At 53.1% G+C, this 14823-nt stretch overlaps 7 protein-coding genes across 7 annotated transcripts; 1 reads left to right on the top strand and 6 right to left on the bottom strand.

Annotated features, from left to right (window-relative positions):
* Positions 1-78: 78 nt before the first annotated feature.
* QC761_117750 (uncharacterized protein) lies at positions 79-3795 on the bottom strand (the record flags this gene model as incomplete). The annotated part of the gene is made up of 1 exon (XM_062875062.1): positions 79-3795. The coding sequence occupies one exon, from the start codon at positions 3793-3795 to the stop codon at positions 79-81; it is 3717 nt and encodes a 1238-aa protein (XP_062738292.1).
* Positions 3796-4082: 287 nt separating this feature from the next.
* QC761_0020140 (uncharacterized protein) lies at positions 4083-5351 on the bottom strand (the record flags this gene model as incomplete). Its single annotated transcript, XM_062872065.1, has 3 exons — positions 4083-4124; positions 4766-4874; positions 5287-5351. The coding sequence occupies 3 exons, from the start codon at positions 5349-5351 to the stop codon at positions 4083-4085; spliced, it is 216 nt and encodes a 71-aa protein (XP_062738291.1).
* Positions 5352-6462: 1111 nt separating this feature from the next.
* Positions 6463-7548, bottom strand: LCL3_2 (putative endonuclease lcl3). Its single transcript, XM_062875061.1, has 2 exons — positions 7072-7548; positions 6463-7014 (listed from the first exon to the last, which is right to left on the bottom strand). Exons 1-2 carry the CDS (start codon positions 7435-7437, stop codon positions 6547-6549), a joined length of 834 nt encoding a protein of 277 aa, XP_062738290.1. The 5' UTR covers positions 7438-7548; the 3' UTR covers positions 6463-6546.
* Positions 7549-7661: 113 nt separating this feature from the next.
* Positions 7662-8946, bottom strand: LCL3_1 (putative endonuclease lcl3; the record flags this gene model as incomplete). Its single annotated transcript, XM_062875060.1, has 2 exons — positions 7662-8131; positions 8266-8946. The coding sequence occupies 2 exons, from the start codon at positions 8944-8946 to the stop codon at positions 7868-7870; spliced, it is 945 nt and encodes a 314-aa protein (XP_062738289.1). The 3' UTR covers positions 7662-7867.
* Positions 8947-9540: 594 nt separating this feature from the next.
* QC761_117730 (uncharacterized protein) lies at positions 9541-10611 on the bottom strand (the record flags this gene model as incomplete). Its single annotated transcript, XM_062875059.1, has 1 exon — positions 9541-10611. One exon carries the CDS (start codon positions 10609-10611, stop codon positions 9541-9543), a length of 1071 nt encoding a protein of 356 aa, XP_062738288.1.
* A 449-nt stretch (positions 10612-11060) lies between these two features.
* QC761_117720 (uncharacterized protein) lies at positions 11061-13041 on the bottom strand (the record flags this gene model as incomplete). Its single annotated transcript, XM_062875058.1, has 4 exons — positions 12037-13041; positions 11708-11978; positions 11467-11654; positions 11061-11411 (listed from the first exon to the last, which is right to left on the bottom strand). The coding sequence occupies exons 1-4, from the start codon at positions 12301-12303 to the stop codon at positions 11061-11063; spliced, it is 1077 nt and encodes a 358-aa protein (XP_062738287.1). The 5' UTR covers positions 12304-13041.
* QC761_117710 (uncharacterized protein) lies at positions 12528-14708 on the top strand. The gene is made up of 4 exons (XM_062875057.1): positions 12528-13573; positions 13628-13739; positions 13791-13846; positions 13937-14708. Exons 1-4 carry the CDS (start codon positions 12949-12951, stop codon positions 14482-14484), a joined length of 1341 nt encoding a protein of 446 aa, XP_062738286.1. The 5' UTR covers positions 12528-12948; the 3' UTR covers positions 14485-14708.
* The last annotated feature ends 115 nt before the right edge of the window (positions 14709-14823 follow it).

Below are 14823 nucleotides of genomic sequence, written 5' to 3'. Positions count from 1 at the left end.
TGTAAACGCTGTAACGCCATCAAACCCAGACCCAGATATGCGCGGCATGAAACTCTTTTCTCTCTTTTTAAACCTTCTCTAAACCTGAGGAGCCCCTGACCGGCCCTTGCTCAAGTTCTCCAACAGCTCATGAGGCGGTATCCTTTGAATGCCGCTCCCACGGTCATACATGGATGTTGGAGCAGGAACATACCCCTCGCGCTTCTTGCGTAGCCTATCAAGAAGCAAGCCAGCCACAACAATCAACAGCATCAACGCCAGGGAGATGCCCAAGCCGATGAGCACGACAAAGACAAGCGGCAGTGGTGAACCGCCCTTGTCAAAGAAGTTGCTGTGCTCAGTGAAGATGCGGGAAATAGTACCGGCAGTGTTGCCGCGGTTGCTGGTGAGGGCATATGGCCTGAAATCTTGACCGTCGAAAAGGACGGCGGATGCTGTGCCGAAGCCGGGAAGGACGATAGAACCAGTAAGCATCAGAGCCTCGCTGGAATCGATCAGGTCAGTGTTGTCGTGAGAAGAGGTGAGAGAAAATATTTGGAGACCACGGATATCTGTGCCAGCCTCGAGAGACTCGTCGGCGAAACGCCAGGTGGTGCCATCCGACTTGGCCAGGTAGACTGTGCCATTGGTATTGATGCCAGTAGCCCAGATGTGAGTGCCCTCGTTGTTGCCCTTGGTGAGGGCCGAGACTGGGCCAGGAAGGTTGCTGGCGCCGGGATAGTTGTCCCAGGTTTGGGTTTCGGTGTTGTAGGTGGCAAGGAAAGTCGAGACGGTGTTGTTGACTGTGAGGTTGCCGCCAGCAAGCAAGATGTTGTCGGAAATCCACATCAGCGAGTGAACAGCACCGGCCATGTTCTGTCCAGGCTGAATCCACTGAGACGAAGCGGTGCTATAGAAGCAGACACCGTTGCAACCCAAAGAGCCAGCCGATCTAAAGGATCCTCCGACGTACACATCGCCAGTGGTACCACGCACGGCAATAGCAGAAACTGTGCCATTATCGCCAGATAAGGCTTGGGGTTGGGTGTTGAAGGACTTGCTGGCGAGGTTGTAGGTGATAAGCCCGCTGACATTGACACCGTTCACATTGCCCCTCACTTTGCCACCAGCAAATAGAGTATCTCCGTGCACAGCCAAGGCGACAAATGTCGAGTTCTGGGCGATTTCTTGCCCGAAGCCAGAGACCTTATCACCATCAGCGCCATCAATAATGGCGAGATTGTGGATTTCGGAACCGTCGCTATCTGTAGCAGTAAAGTGCCCGCCCAGAATGGTGAGGTTTCTGCTGTTGCTAGAGTCGAAAACGCCAGTGACGATGCCCGACAGACCCTTATCCGCCAGGGCATCATCTCGCTTCGACAGAGCACTGGTGCTGGAGGCAGTTGGAGTAGGGCGGATCTTGACAGGGAAGCGGCTGAGATCCTCGCCCAGGATCGCGGCTCCCGAGGCGCCAAGAGCCCTGGAGACAAGCGAGCCGGCATAGAGGGAGGTTTCGCTGTCAACGTTGAGAATCGAGGCTGACAATATTCCTTCAATCAACTCAACCGGCAGGTCCAAGTTCTGCAACCAATTCCCTTGAGAGGGAACCCAGATGCCAAACCCCTCCACCTCAACAGCCGGACTGTTGCCAAAAGCCCGCAGCTGATCGAAATCTCCATTGACGGCAACCACAAGTTCAGGTGTCGAGCTGGTGATGTTCATGGTCATACCAACCACGTGCTGGACAATTCCGTTGACGCCAGCGCCCAGGGGACGCCAGGTGCGGCTCGAGGTATCGTAAACCGCAACATTGCTTAGCCCAGTTGAGGAGCCGCTGACAGTGCCGTTAAAACCGCCACCCACAAAGAGGTTGGTCCCGTTAAGAAACAACGACTCGACCTCGCCATTCAGAGTGCCACCGAGCTGTCTGGGGTTGGCGTCATTGCCCTGCAGTGCAACGATGTTTCGAACATTGCCGGCGCTAAAGTTGCCAGCAATATAGGTGGTGTCACCTGCCGTCGCAAGAGCGTTAACGACGGAGCCGGTCCTGAAACTAGCTCCCAAGCGGTTGAAAGCAGAGCTCATGAAATCGCTCGCATTGACTGCTCTGCCAGGCGTGTACTCGTACAGCCCATTCAGACCACCTGTGCTATTAATCAAGGTGAAGCCAATGCGCTGTGCGACAAACGTCATCTCGTCCAAGGACTGTCCGGCAAGAGGGGTCATGGTGACACGGGGACGGAAGCTACCTGAGCTAGCATCGACGGCGCCGAAGTAAATCTGGTCGTACTTGTCATAGTTGTTGGTCTGGTAGAGATCCAGGTCGATTGGCTCACTCTTGGTGCGATCAGCTGTCATCTGTCCGGTAAGCTTGACACGGCCACGGGTAGAGCACGTGTTGTCCTGCAAACAACCAGGGGTGTAAAGGTTGAGCGAGTAGTGGCCGGATTCCCGAATATCCGGAGTGAACACCACAGACGCCGAAGTATTAGTAATAGGTCCAGTAAGGCGGGCAGTAAGATATTCAGAGGTGCTTTGTTGAGAAGGCGTAGCTGTCCAAGGTCCAGTGATAGTCGCTTCCGATGGGAATTCGCCGCCTGCGCATGCTGGCTCGTTGAAATCGTTGATGGCATACGAGTAGATATCGTCCGCGAACAGTTCAATCCCGTTCAAACCCCCACCACTGCCGTAGAACCTCGAAATGTCGATGCGGAACTCGTTCATGCCAATGACATTGACAAAGTGGAAATCTTGAAATTTGAGATCCGGGTGGTTGCTGAGTGGGCATTCGCTCGTGCAGCTCTTATTTGTCTGGGTGGCTGGGTCGATATAGGTGAAGTTCATAATCCCGTTGATGGGCAGAGCCGTGAACCGCCATGTCTGTGTTCCCCTGCCATCCTGGCGAGTGTTGTAAAGGCGTAATTTGGTGGGCTGGAATCCGAATCCGAACTTGGCGGACCAGAAGCCCGGGGTGCCGTCCTGGAGCAACCAGGTGCTTCCTGCGCCGTCAGCTCCGCCAGTCTTGCAAATGATATTCCTCGGATCACTGAAACCCTGGGTAGAAGTCGAAGAACCGCTGCTAATGCTTGCTGTCGACAGGTTGATGACTTGGCCATCTGGCGTGCTAGGAGCACTCGCATTTCCCAGACCCGTGAAACTGCCGCCGAAGATGATGTTCCCGTTGGACGCCTTGCTTATCGACGCTACCGGTCCATTAAACCCCGCAAATGGGAGATTCGTCCATGTTTGTGATTCTCCTTGCCAAGCAATCGCATTGGTTGAGTTCGCACCCACAAAGCTTCCACCGACATACACAATATTTGCTTGCTGATCGCACAGCACTGCATTGACCTGGCCAGAGAGCCCCGGTAAGGGCGTAATCTCGGCTGTCGCTGGGTCGAAAAGTGCCATGCCAGGCGACTGCTGAACCTCGGAGTCAACCGCTCCAATGCTCGTGAAATTCCCGCCAACCATCACAACAGTACGTCCGCCGACCTCGAAGGCGCACATTGTTCTGATCGTCGCGTCGGTGTTGGCGACTGGGGCGAAGGCGCCATTGGGCATCCTCGCGAGGAGCTGTTCGCTGCCATTGGTGCTGTATGGCCTCTCATTCTGCCCCTCGAATTCGTAGAGCGAAATCCCCGAGAAGTCACCGGCCAGAGCTACTCGGCCGAGTTTGGAGAAGTCGAGGTTTGCCGCAGGAGCTGGGGTGAATGTGATGGCGCTCGACAATGACGACAAGGCGAGAAGTAAAAAGACCGAAGTCGTGGTCATTCGTCGTGGCGCGGCATGGTGCCGCCGTGATGGTAACCGCATCTCGTAGCGATTTGGTGATTTGAGTATTAATTAAGAAGAAAAGTAAGAATGTGCTTGGAGACCGGCGAGCAGGCGATGTGCTCGAGGTCAATCGGTGGGTAGTCCAAGCTGTCAAGGATGAGGGGCCATATCAAGGTGCTGTTGCGGGTATATGGGTCGATCGGTGACGTTGTGAAATCGGGTGCGCGTCGAAATTAAATGAGGTTGTCGCACGAGGGCCCGGCCGAGAGCGCGAGAGGAATTGTGGAGGTTGAAATTGGCGGCAAACGGAGTCGTCGCAGAGTAAGTCAAAGATAAGTTGCGGGAATGAGCGTGACAAAGGGCGGAAACTAGAAAATTAAAAAGGCTACGGGGTAAGCCAAAATGACGACGTCAAAAGTCGCGACAAAAGGATGTGAGTGGGAGCTTGGGGTGGGAGGTGTTGGGGCGCCAGCCTGTTTTCTGAACCAAACTTGGTCCCCGCCTACCGTTGCGTTGCTTTGCTGCGGGTGGAGGATTCAAATTTCGCTGTACCTGAGCTGTTGCGCTGCTACTGGCCAGCGCAATCCCGCTAGACCCCAACAGGCAAGGTCCAGGTACCCAAGAGGTTCCAGAAAAGATAAGTGCAGCTTGTGAGTGGATGAGATCGCAAGTGATCAAGCAGCCTGCTTGTTCTCACAAGAGATAACATTCACAGCTTGAGATGTCTCCAGAGACTTGTCCGCCTCTTTTCCCCAGCGAAAAACAAGCTCAGGCTGGCCAGCCCCGTGGATATCCGGAGGTCGCTCTTGAGAAACCGGACCCGCGCAGCTCGATATTGCTCCTGCAGGGTCACTGAGGGTCAAGGTGAAGGTCCCGGGTAGAGAGAGGTCTGAACGCTGCACTGATGCAAAAACGCTAGGTACCTTGCCTTCCGTGTTTTGGGGGTCTTGAAGGCGTGCTTGAAGATGGTGATGGCGGGGAAATGCAAAAACTGAACAGATGCACGAACCTTCGGATTTTCTAGCAACGCAACCCTCAGAGTTTTGCTAGGACTTTGCTGATCGCTTTCCGACTCGATGATTTGGATTTCGGACCGCCCAAAGAAAGGGTGGGGGGAACTGCCACAGTGGATAGCAGATGTCAGATGTCAGTCCGTCCGCCCAACAACAAAAGTACGCGCTGGCGAAAAAGAAGCCTCCGAGTCATACACTCTTTTGCCTTTGAGAAGGGACGTGTTGCTATTCAGAGATGATTGTCGGAGGTGGACCGTGGGTTGGGTGGTTTCAACGCCTCCAAATAGAGCGTAGCAGTCGTCGATTATCGGTAACTGCGGATCGCGATTGAGAGTGACGACAATTTGGCCAGGTATAAACGAACGGTAGGGCCGTGGGTTGCAAAGCCCTGGGTTGCGAGTGCTCTTGTCAGAGACTTGTGTCTTGTGGTGGTGATCAGGGGTTGCACCCTTACTGTGTGAGGTTTCGATTGGGGCAGAATGAGCGGCAACGCAAACACAGAGCGCAGAAAAAACACGTCGAAAGAATGTGAGGTAAGGAGTCGCTTGAGCAGTTGAAGTTTCGGGTGCCGACCGGCTGCATGTAACAAGAAAAGAACGAATGGAAGCCGGAAGTTTACCGCAGAGAAAAGAGTGTCGCTGTCGTCCTCACTAGGTGTCCCCCCGATTTGTTTTGTTTGTTCAACCCCTCTACGTCCTGGGAGACAAAAGGAAGATTTTCACATTCCAACGGGATGGGTGAGGGGAAACCGCTGCTTGTCCTCTGCCGTCGACTGGAGCCATTCCACGCTGCCGGACTCAGGGGGTTCCCGGGGTTCGTTCGATGCTCCCACATGGCACCGTCGATCTCATTGGCCGACATGCATCAAGATGCGGCTTGGCAGGGGTTGGTTGACTCAACCGCTTCTTTATCCCTCAGATACAACTGAGCATCATCGCGATGTGGTTTTGGAGTCTTTTTTGATGGCCTTTGTTCGAAATGCCATGAGTTGGTATTGATTTGCATCTTGAAAGATCCACTGTGCTGCAGAGCTCGATGTCATCTCATCTGGAAAGCTTCACCTCAACTCTTGCGCACACGCCGGCAGCTAGTGCGCGACTTGTGTTTCCGAAAGCTTCTGGGTTGTTTCGGCGGTGAGCTCAACCGCCGCAACCCAGCAGCTGTCGTAGACCACCGGAGTGGCTCTGCCGTCAACCTGGTAATCGAAAGCGGGAAGTGTTTCTATACCTCAGAAATATAAGCATACCATTATTACTATACCGCTCTATCAGATCTGTACTCTGTCGTCCGGAACCACTCATCCATCGCCTTGACAGATCTCCGGTGCTGATCACACGTGCGTTGCCTGTCAAGCACGATCTGATACCCGGGATGCGGACGCGCATTGGGAGGCTTATGCAAAACAATGCCAAGCTCTGGTCCTGTCGATTCGTTTCTACTACAACCACAAACCTACCAATTGTGGGCGGGGAGCACCAGTGCTATGAACAGCACTAAAACAAACATTACCAGTTGTCATGAGATTCTGGCCATAAAACCATGGATGGCATAGTATAGCCCGGCATAAGACAACCTCTTGACTACATGTCCAGCTTTGCTCTTCGTTGTGGTCGAGGTAGCAACCGTTTCTTCGCGAGAATCAAACAACCACAATCCACTCTGATGAATGACGGCAAGAGGTTCATGGTGATCGCTGTGCGGAACAGCTCTGTTCGAAACAGAACCAACATATCTTCGTTATGGGTATCAAAACGTTCCATCATGCCTTCCGCTATATTCACGGATCCAACTTGCGTTGCTGCTCCTCCGCTAGCTTCACTCGCCTCTTGTATGCCATCGGGCTCTCAATCGCCTGGGCTTTTTTGCTCGGGTGGAAAAACCCGCCTCCCTTCTCAAGGGACCACATCCCCTTCCCTTTCTGTCTTGCCACCTCCTCGACAACTTTGTATTCGATCTCCTTGGACGGCCCGCCAAACTCAGCGCCCGTCTTGGCCTCGTACGTAGTTGCGAATCCCTGCTTGAGCAGCTCCATCGAGACGTCTTTTCGTTGAAAGAATGGCGGCCGTCGGACATAAACGGTGGCCACGATTCTGTCATATTGGTCGCGTCTCCAAACATAGGCGCGGACTCGGCGGTTGAGGATGTGGCTCTCCAGAAACTTTTGTGCTTCGGCAGCAAAGGGCTGAGCGGTTCGGCCAAAGTGACCGCCTTCGGGGGCGTCGACGCCGGCGATGCGGATGGGGATCTGTGACGCACAGAATGAGCCAAATATTCAGACCCCGTTCTGCAAGGAAGTAAGTACCGTCTGCCCCTTCAATTCCTTCTTCAGCTTCGGCACCGTCCTCAGCCAGCCCCAGCCAGCCAAACGCCCACCTGGTGTATGATACAAGTGGAACCCATCACCATCCCCAACACTAGTTACCTTGCCAAACAAGCTCCGCCGGTGAAAGTATCGCGGGGAAACATGGGCGCTGTTGGGGATGCGCCGGAGGTAGGTCTTGTAGAAGCTCCAAAATCCCACAGTCGCACCAGCGGCGATGACAGGTGCGATCCAGTTGCTGCCTTCGCTGAGGTGATCGCGTATAGGTTTGGTCCACGAGGATAGTTTTGATTTAATGTCGTCTTTGCCGCCTGACGGCGCCGAAGAGGACCCTGGACTCCATGGCATGGTCAGTCCGGTCGAATTGGTGATCTTCCCCGCGTTATAACAGAGGTGGCGGGTTGGAGGTTGCAGCGGACTCGGGGCTGATGGAGCTTAAGCTGGGTGCCGAGCTTTGTCAGGTGGAGCGGCGGATCAGCGCCGGTTTGGCGGGATGTGCACGGGCCACATCATTTATTGTTTTCCTGTTTGGGATTTGGCGATAGCTTCACTTCTTAAAGATTATTTCATTAGACATTGAAATGTCGATATATTGCCAACCTACCCCTGTCCATGGGCTCGAGCCAAATTTTCCCTTGTACGCCGTAAATCCAAAAAGTTACCATAGGAAATATAGGAATCCAGGTTTCTCGAGCACGAAAACCCGCTCCACCGAACGCCAGCAATGCAAAACCGTTTCGCGCACACCATGATCAATGTTGCGCCACCTCCCAAAGCCTTATTCTCTTCTTACCGAGCTGTCAAACCCAGTTCCCAACAATATCTGCCGCCGTCGTCGAATAGAAACCAACATGGGCAAAAGCGGCTCCCTCCTCCCTGTCATCAACTTCCTATTGTAATCATGCTCATACCCACAATTACCCGTCTCGCGCCACTTCTCTCTCCACTCTCTCCTCAGATTTCCTGGTATTGTCGACGCAATCTCCATCCCGTCAACAAATAGCTCACTCTTTCTCATCTGGTCCCTTCTCTTCATGATTGCCTGCCGTTCATTTAGCCTCCTGTCCTCTCGAAAAAAAAAAAACCCGCAGCCTTGCTCAACTCTCACACCCCAACAGCAGCGACAGCAGGATAAAACACCAAGGCGCACCGCTGGGGGTCATACACAAAGCTTACCTCTTCCATCCTTTCGTGCTTCCTCTCACCATCATCATCATCATCACCGTCATCCCTTCCCAGCAGAGGCTCTTTCACCAACCCATGATCCCTCTCACCATCCAGTGACAGTGAAGTATCACCCGTACCCGTAGTCTCACTCGACCCCCCAGGCGAAGACGTCAACTTAAACCCCGTCGTCCCGGCTGAATTCCTCGTCGAGTCAGAATTTTTACTTCTCACAGTCAAACCCCAATCATCTTCCTCGTCAAAACTGTTGTTCTCCTCATCACCAATTTCCTGCCCCAGCTCCGCACCCGTCGTTATCCTCTCCAAGTTCACCCTCAAGCTCTTGATAACCTCTTTCACCTCCCCGATCATCGACTCCTTCCTCCTTCGTTTGTACGCACAACTTCTGCAATCCTCCCCAACCTTGACGGTGTGAAACCCATGAGACCACATTTGGTTACACCCCTCCTCCGGCAGCAGATTTTGCTTGTCAAAACCACCTCCAGTCTCACTCATAGTCTCATTCTCGTTATCATTATCAGACTCGGGCATCCCACCCCTTAGAAACCTCCTCTCGACCTCGCAAGGAATCGTCGCTTCGGGCGTCGTGAGCCAGGCGTAGTGGCTGCAGGCGAAGAGGATGCGTTTGTGGAAGCACATTATCGTTTGTTGTGGTGATGTGTGGGGTGACATGAAGTCCAAAAAAAAAGTGAGAAGGTGTTATGACGGACGGCGTGTGTGTGTGTGTGTGCGTGTGTGTGTGGCCGTTGGATTTGCCCCAGATAAGGGAGTTTGGTTGAGGCGGTGGGCTAGTTGAAGGTTGTTTCTGCGCTGGCTTCGTGGGCAGGTATTAAGGTGCAGCAGTCTGAGGTATCAACATGTGGCTTTTGGTGGAATATTCTGGGTGGATGATGTGTCCATCCAAGGGAGGCATTGAAGCTCTTGTTGTTTCGCCTGTTCTGACTGTTGGACGATGTGATAAGTGATAGGGTCCCTTTGTCGGTTATCGGCGCTAGGAGCGAGCAAACGCCCACAATTAAGCCCGTAAGGAGATGGCGAGGTGAGATTCTTTGGTTGTTGTGGGACTTTTTGTGGAGGCATTGAAAGGGTTTTTCTTGTCATGGAAGCAGCAGGGAGATATTATGGAAGTTGGATGGCTCACATTCCAGTTGCCTTCAACACCAACTGTGGTGTGAGACATTGACACATTTTCAACATTCAGTTCCCGCATTTTCATCACGGCCGAATATTTTATCTATTGACACCTTCACCTTCAACATCACCACCTCACCTCCGCAGCCCCTCAACCACACCACTCCTCATGAGCTCCTCGAAATCCCTCGCCCACACCATCCCCTGTTTCTTCCCATCTTTTTCTCTCCTATACTCCCCCCCCACATGCGGCACCCCATACCCAATCCTCCTCAACGTAACCAACAACTTCCCCTCCTCCTCATCAGCAACCACAACCCCCAAATCCGCCTCCACCAAGCAAGCCAAATCCGTGGTCGAATCCCCAAAATACACCACCCGTTTCCTCTCCCCTCCTTCCTTTGACAACAACTCCATCCCCCTCAATTTATCCCCCGCCGTCATCATCACCTCCCTCCCCAGCTCCTTCGGCCCTTCAATCGTCCCCTCTGGGTATCTAATCCCATTCGCCACCACCTTAACCCCATCCAACCCACCGCACTGCTCACTTATAACCCCCATGATAAAATCCCGACTCCAATTCACACTCACAACCCCAATCTCCCAGCCATTCTCTCGACACCGTCCCACAAACTCCTTGAACCCCCTCCTCAAAACCACCCTCTCCTCTTCTCCCTCCCTTCCCCGCCCATTCTCCACGATCCTCTGCCCAAACACCCGAAAGTCCTCCTCTTTAAGGTTTGCAAAAAGTGATCCCCGACTAACCCTCCCAATCGACACCCCCTCCGGCCCCCTCAAACTCTCAAGATACTCCAACTCCTGCCCCAGTGTGGTCCTCCCTTTGGCCTCGGGCACATAATTCTTGGTGTGCTCCGCATGATCAGCCACATACCCCTCCACAATCTCCTCCCACAGCTTCTCATGCCCCTCCGTCACTTCCCCCGGGTGGTGAGATGTCGGCAATGAAGCCAGGGTGTTGATCGTGTCAGCAGTCGTGATGGTGCCGTCAAAGTCGAGGATGATTATGCCTGCCATTTTCTCCAGACAAAATGCGGGGTATATGGTTGCGGTGAAAGTTTCTTGGGTATTGTGAAGAGAAAAACATTCAGAACGAAACAAAAAAACAAGGTGTTTTAGGTAGTCAGTCAGTAGACGTTGTATGTGCAGCAAATGCGAGATGACGGCAGAATCAAGCCTGGCCTGCATGTAAAGCGGGAAACGGGTTGATCAATTTATAGACACACTCAAAAAGCCTTTGACCCCACTTGGATTACATGGTTACTTTTCATAACACACGCTTGGTGTTATCCATGCCAGATATCTCTATTCTGTGTGTTTGCCTTGTTCAAAGGCATGCAGCTGTTCGCTGCCAAACCCAACAAACGCCCAAGTGTCACCCTCCCCCGCCCTTTCAGCATTAATGTACAAAGCAGACAAAAAACAGACCCACTCCTTCTCCTCACCTCAGGGGTATCACTCGTTTTCATTTTTCTCTACCCATACTTGCGTGCCTAAGGACGGCGCCTTGCGTCCTTGAGGCGGCAGCGACGGCGAGATTTTGCTGCCGTTGAAGATCGAAACCTCTTTCTCCAGTTCCCATCTCCCAGGGCTGTTTATACAAATCCTCCGTGTCGTCTTGACCGTTCATGTCTTTCCTAAATCACATCCTCCATCTTGATGTCCTCGTCCTCTTCGTCGCTAATGTTGTTATCGGGTGGTGGAGCGGCCGCACCGTCCTCCGGCTGCGCCGTCTTGAGCATGCTCTTGTACTCTGCCTTTAATTCCCAGTGGTTGGCAAAAGACCCAGAACGATGAAGCACAGCAATCTTCTCGAGAGTTTCTCGCAAATAAACCTCTGGCTGTGGGATGACGGCGCGGATAGCCTTGATAGACCAGAACCTGTGGCGGCCGAAGCATTCGGCGATGGCATCGAGGAGCTGATTCTCGGGCCAGCGCGCGGTCTTGTTCTCCATCTTCTTGGCCTTGGTGGGTTTTTCGGTAACTTTCTGTGAGGTTGTTAGCGATGCGGCAAGTTAAAGGGCGCCATCGAAGAAAACATACGAGATATCCAGCCCACTCCTTGTCTCCAGACAAGCCTCGAGGGTTGGTACCAGCCTCGTACACCTTAACTTCCTTCTTCGTTTCTTGCGTCTTCTTCGTGCGAGAGAACAGAAATCTTTCGGTCTCGGGGTTGGCGGCGGGCGTGCAAAGTACTTCGTGCTTGATTCTGCCAGCAATTCTGGTTTTCTCTGCAAACAAAGGTTAGGAACAAAAACTACAAGGAAAGAGCGGGGCTGCTCACTTGGAATCGCCTTCCGCGTATATGGGCCGCTTCTTCTCCCTCGGTCCGATGACTCTCCTGACTGCTTTTGCTGTTGCTGACGCAAAAGATGAGCCGGGATACCGGCAGCCAACGCCTTTGCCCTCTCCTTGTTCTTGGCCGCGTAGCTGCCTAGATCCTGCTCGGTGAAGACGAAGGTGTTGTGAACGTCGGGGTTGTGGACATCGAGATTGTACTCCTTGGGAAGTTCTTGATGTGGCTGAATATTAGAGTGAAGGAGCATCTGGAGTTGCTGTTACCAGAAGATGTCAATAAAAGTGCGAGAGACAGCGCAGTAGAGGGACACCAACCATTTTGCCGTCCTTGTCCTGGAACTGTCGAATCTTGCCAATTTCGATCTCATCATCGTCATCCAGTTTCGACCAAGCTTCCCATAGATAACTGGGGAGACGCGCCAGGTACATCCTATCGTACGTGTCGGCAGAGTCTTTAAACTTGTCGTAGAACTCGAGATCGGCCGACTCGTCAAGCAGGTCCTCCATGAACGGCGAGCCGTTGGCCGCGTCGGGCTCAGCCTTGACTGGCTTCTGCTCCTCAGTCTTGATAAATCCAGCCATGGCTTCTTATGATGTAGTTGGAATAATCGTGTTTGCTGCCTGCGGTGAGATGTCGCAAGAACTGATGGTCTCGAATGTCGAGACAAAGAAGATGCTTGAATTCAAGGACCTGCCTGGGCAGCCACTGAGGTAAGCACGCGCTGCTGTAGTGGTAGCGGTAGCGATGAAAGTGGGGCGGTTCTAGCGGCTTTTGTCTGCTGGGAATCCCTGGACAAATGCGGATCCGAGATCAACGGATCGGGTTGCTCCAAGCCTTGTTATCCTCGACTCTCCAGCAACAGCCTTTTTCACATCGCAGTAAAGCTCCCACGCAGCAAAGGTTACTACGGCTACTCTTTGAAACTTCCAGGGCTTATCATCATATTTCGTGCTCTTATCAGTCTCGCGCTCGGTTGATGACGCAAGGGCAGCGGCAGTTGCCACTCAACCCCGAGAACCCATTGGCCGCTCTTAGCGCCATTTGGCTGGGCCACAATTCCCCGCTTGCCCTGTGCACCGATTTCTTTCCCTCTTCATCCCACTTGAATTCGCATTCTCGACCATCACCGCAACTTTGCTTTTGCGTACAACTTTCGACTCTTGCTGGTACTAGCCGCGGATTATCACAGCCTTGAAATATACACTACACGTGATACCTCCGACAACATGTCAACCTCTGCCGAGGACCGCGAGGTCATGGAGAGGATCGCTCGCCTGGCCAGTCGCGTTAATCGACACAAGAATCAGCAGGCCGGCCTCATCCCTCCCCCGCCCTTCCGAGCCCAGCACCGTATGTCCATCGACTCGAAGAGTGCCCGCCGCACCGATATTGATTTTCCCAAAGATACAGGGTACTACCGAGGATCCCACCGCGGACATCCGTACCGTGGTTACCATGGTGCCCCGAGGCCTGTCCATCGTAACAGGACTCTGGTTTTGAATGGCGCCTCTCCGTCAAGTAGATCTGTCAACGATCTCGGAGCTTCATCAGATACCTCTACCAGTTCTTGGGTCCACAAGAATGACCGCCATCTTCAGATCATCAACTCCTCGGTCTACCAGCAGGAAGCACCGTCACGTCGCCAGGCAATGGAACAAACTAGGCAACAGCAACTCGCCGCGAAAAACAGACAAGAGCGCGCCAAGTTGATCGGTCATCTCAACCGAATGGCAAACAATGGAGGCTATGAGACAGCTAACCATCAGAAAACCGCCGGCAAATATGTTATCACCGTTGACGGCATCCAATTCACCGTGACGAAACAAGGCAGCAAGCTTGTCAAGGTTCCCGGTGCGTCAAGCTCGTGTTCAACTGGAGACGGAGAAGTCACTTATCCCAGCGCAGGCGATGGAAACTCGGCAAAGGCAACCCCCAAGATGGCCGTGGTTGGCGGTGTCAAGTTTTACAGAAGCAAGAACGGCAACCTGTATCGGCATGGCGTTGTCAAGGCCCAGCGGTATGTCTTCCCGAGCCGTCAAGTGTGACCGCTGACTTACAGCATATCCAGGCAATCTGGCACCGTGAAGAAAGTCAACGTGCCTTGCAAACAGTTTTCGATGATGGGTAACTCTATATTCTTCGACCGACGCCGTGGACCAAGTCACCCTGATTGGTGTTCGGTAAGCCCAGCGAAACGATCTAACATGCTTGTAGGCTCCTGCGCCAAAGGCCCCCAGTGCCGGTATACCCACGACCCCCACAAGGTTGCCATCTGCAAAGACTTTTTGCTGGGCGGCTGCCCCAACGGCGATGATTGCGATCTCTCCCATGACCCCACCCCCGAGCGCACCCCAGCCTGTTTGCACTATGCTCGAGATAGCTGCACCAAGTCTGATTGCAAGTATGCTCACGTGAAAGTGTCTACAGCTGCCCCGGTATGTCGCTCCTTTGGCTTCTACGGCTACTGCGAAGGAGGTGCAGAATGCCCCGAGCGGCATGTGTTTGAGTGCCCCGATTTTAGCAACACAGGCACGTGTAAGATCCGGGGTTGTAAGCTCCCCCATCGAGAGAGGGCAAGCGTCCTTCGCAAAGCGTCGAGCTCCAAGAGCGAAGACGTAGAGATGGAGGATGTTTCAAGCGACGACGATGGGGAGTCTATCGACGACTATGATGTGGACTCGGACGAGGTTGACGAGTTCATTGGCGAGGATGAGACTGGTGGTCTCGATTTCACTGAGCAAAAGGACTTCATCGAACTATGATGATGATGCGTGCCTTGCGCTGCTCTGACTGATACGTTACACCCGCCATTTCTTTCCTTTGCAATTTGTTCTTAGCAGGCATCGATACCCTTTGTTTTTTGTTCTGTTCAGGAGAGCCTGGAGTTACCCGTCAACGACCTCGAGTCTTGACGATGTTGGATTATAGAGCAAGAAAAAGCAAAAGTACATAGCTAGAGAGGAATTGAAGAATATTTGTACCAGCCTTGTCTCCAACTACATGTGGCAAGCTTGCTTATTCCCGGCTGTCTGTTGCCGGCACGATATTGACTGCCGAGTTTTGATGGATCGAGGGCCCCTCACCTCCTCATTACTCCGCAC

Source organism: Podospora bellae-mahoneyi (genome assembly GCF_035222275.1).
Source record: "Podospora bellae-mahoneyi strain CBS 112042 chromosome 1 map unlocalized CBS112042p_1, whole genome shotgun sequence".
Lineage (NCBI taxonomy): Eukaryota > Fungi > Ascomycota > Sordariomycetes > Sordariales > Podosporaceae > Podospora > Podospora bellae-mahoneyi.
Note: the sequence above shows the minus strand (reverse complement) of the source record. Positions and strands in the feature narration are given on the sequence as shown.

Bases quoted from the DNA above. Each gene is read 5' to 3' on its own strand.
- LCL3_2 (XM_062875061.1), bottom strand. From the start codon at position 7,437: ATGCCATGGAGTCCAGGGTCCTCTTCGGCGCCGTCAGGCGGCAAAGAC. The intron at 7,015-7,071 runs GTACTTACTTCC...TGTGCGTCACAG, and splicing joins AGGAATTGAAGGGGCAGACG to ATCCCCATCCGCATCGCCGG.
- QC761_117710 (XM_062875057.1), top strand. From the start codon at position 12,949: ATGTCAACCTCTGCCGAGGACCGCGAGGTCATGGAGAGGATCGCTCGC. The intron at 13,574-13,627 runs GTGCGTCAAGCT...ATCCCAGCGCAG, and splicing joins CAAGCTTGTCAAGGTTCCCG to GCGATGGAAACTCGGCAAAG. The intron at 13,847-13,936 runs GTAACTCTATAT...ACATGCTTGTAG, and splicing joins CAAACAGTTTTCGATGATGG to GCTCCTGCGCCAAAGGCCCC.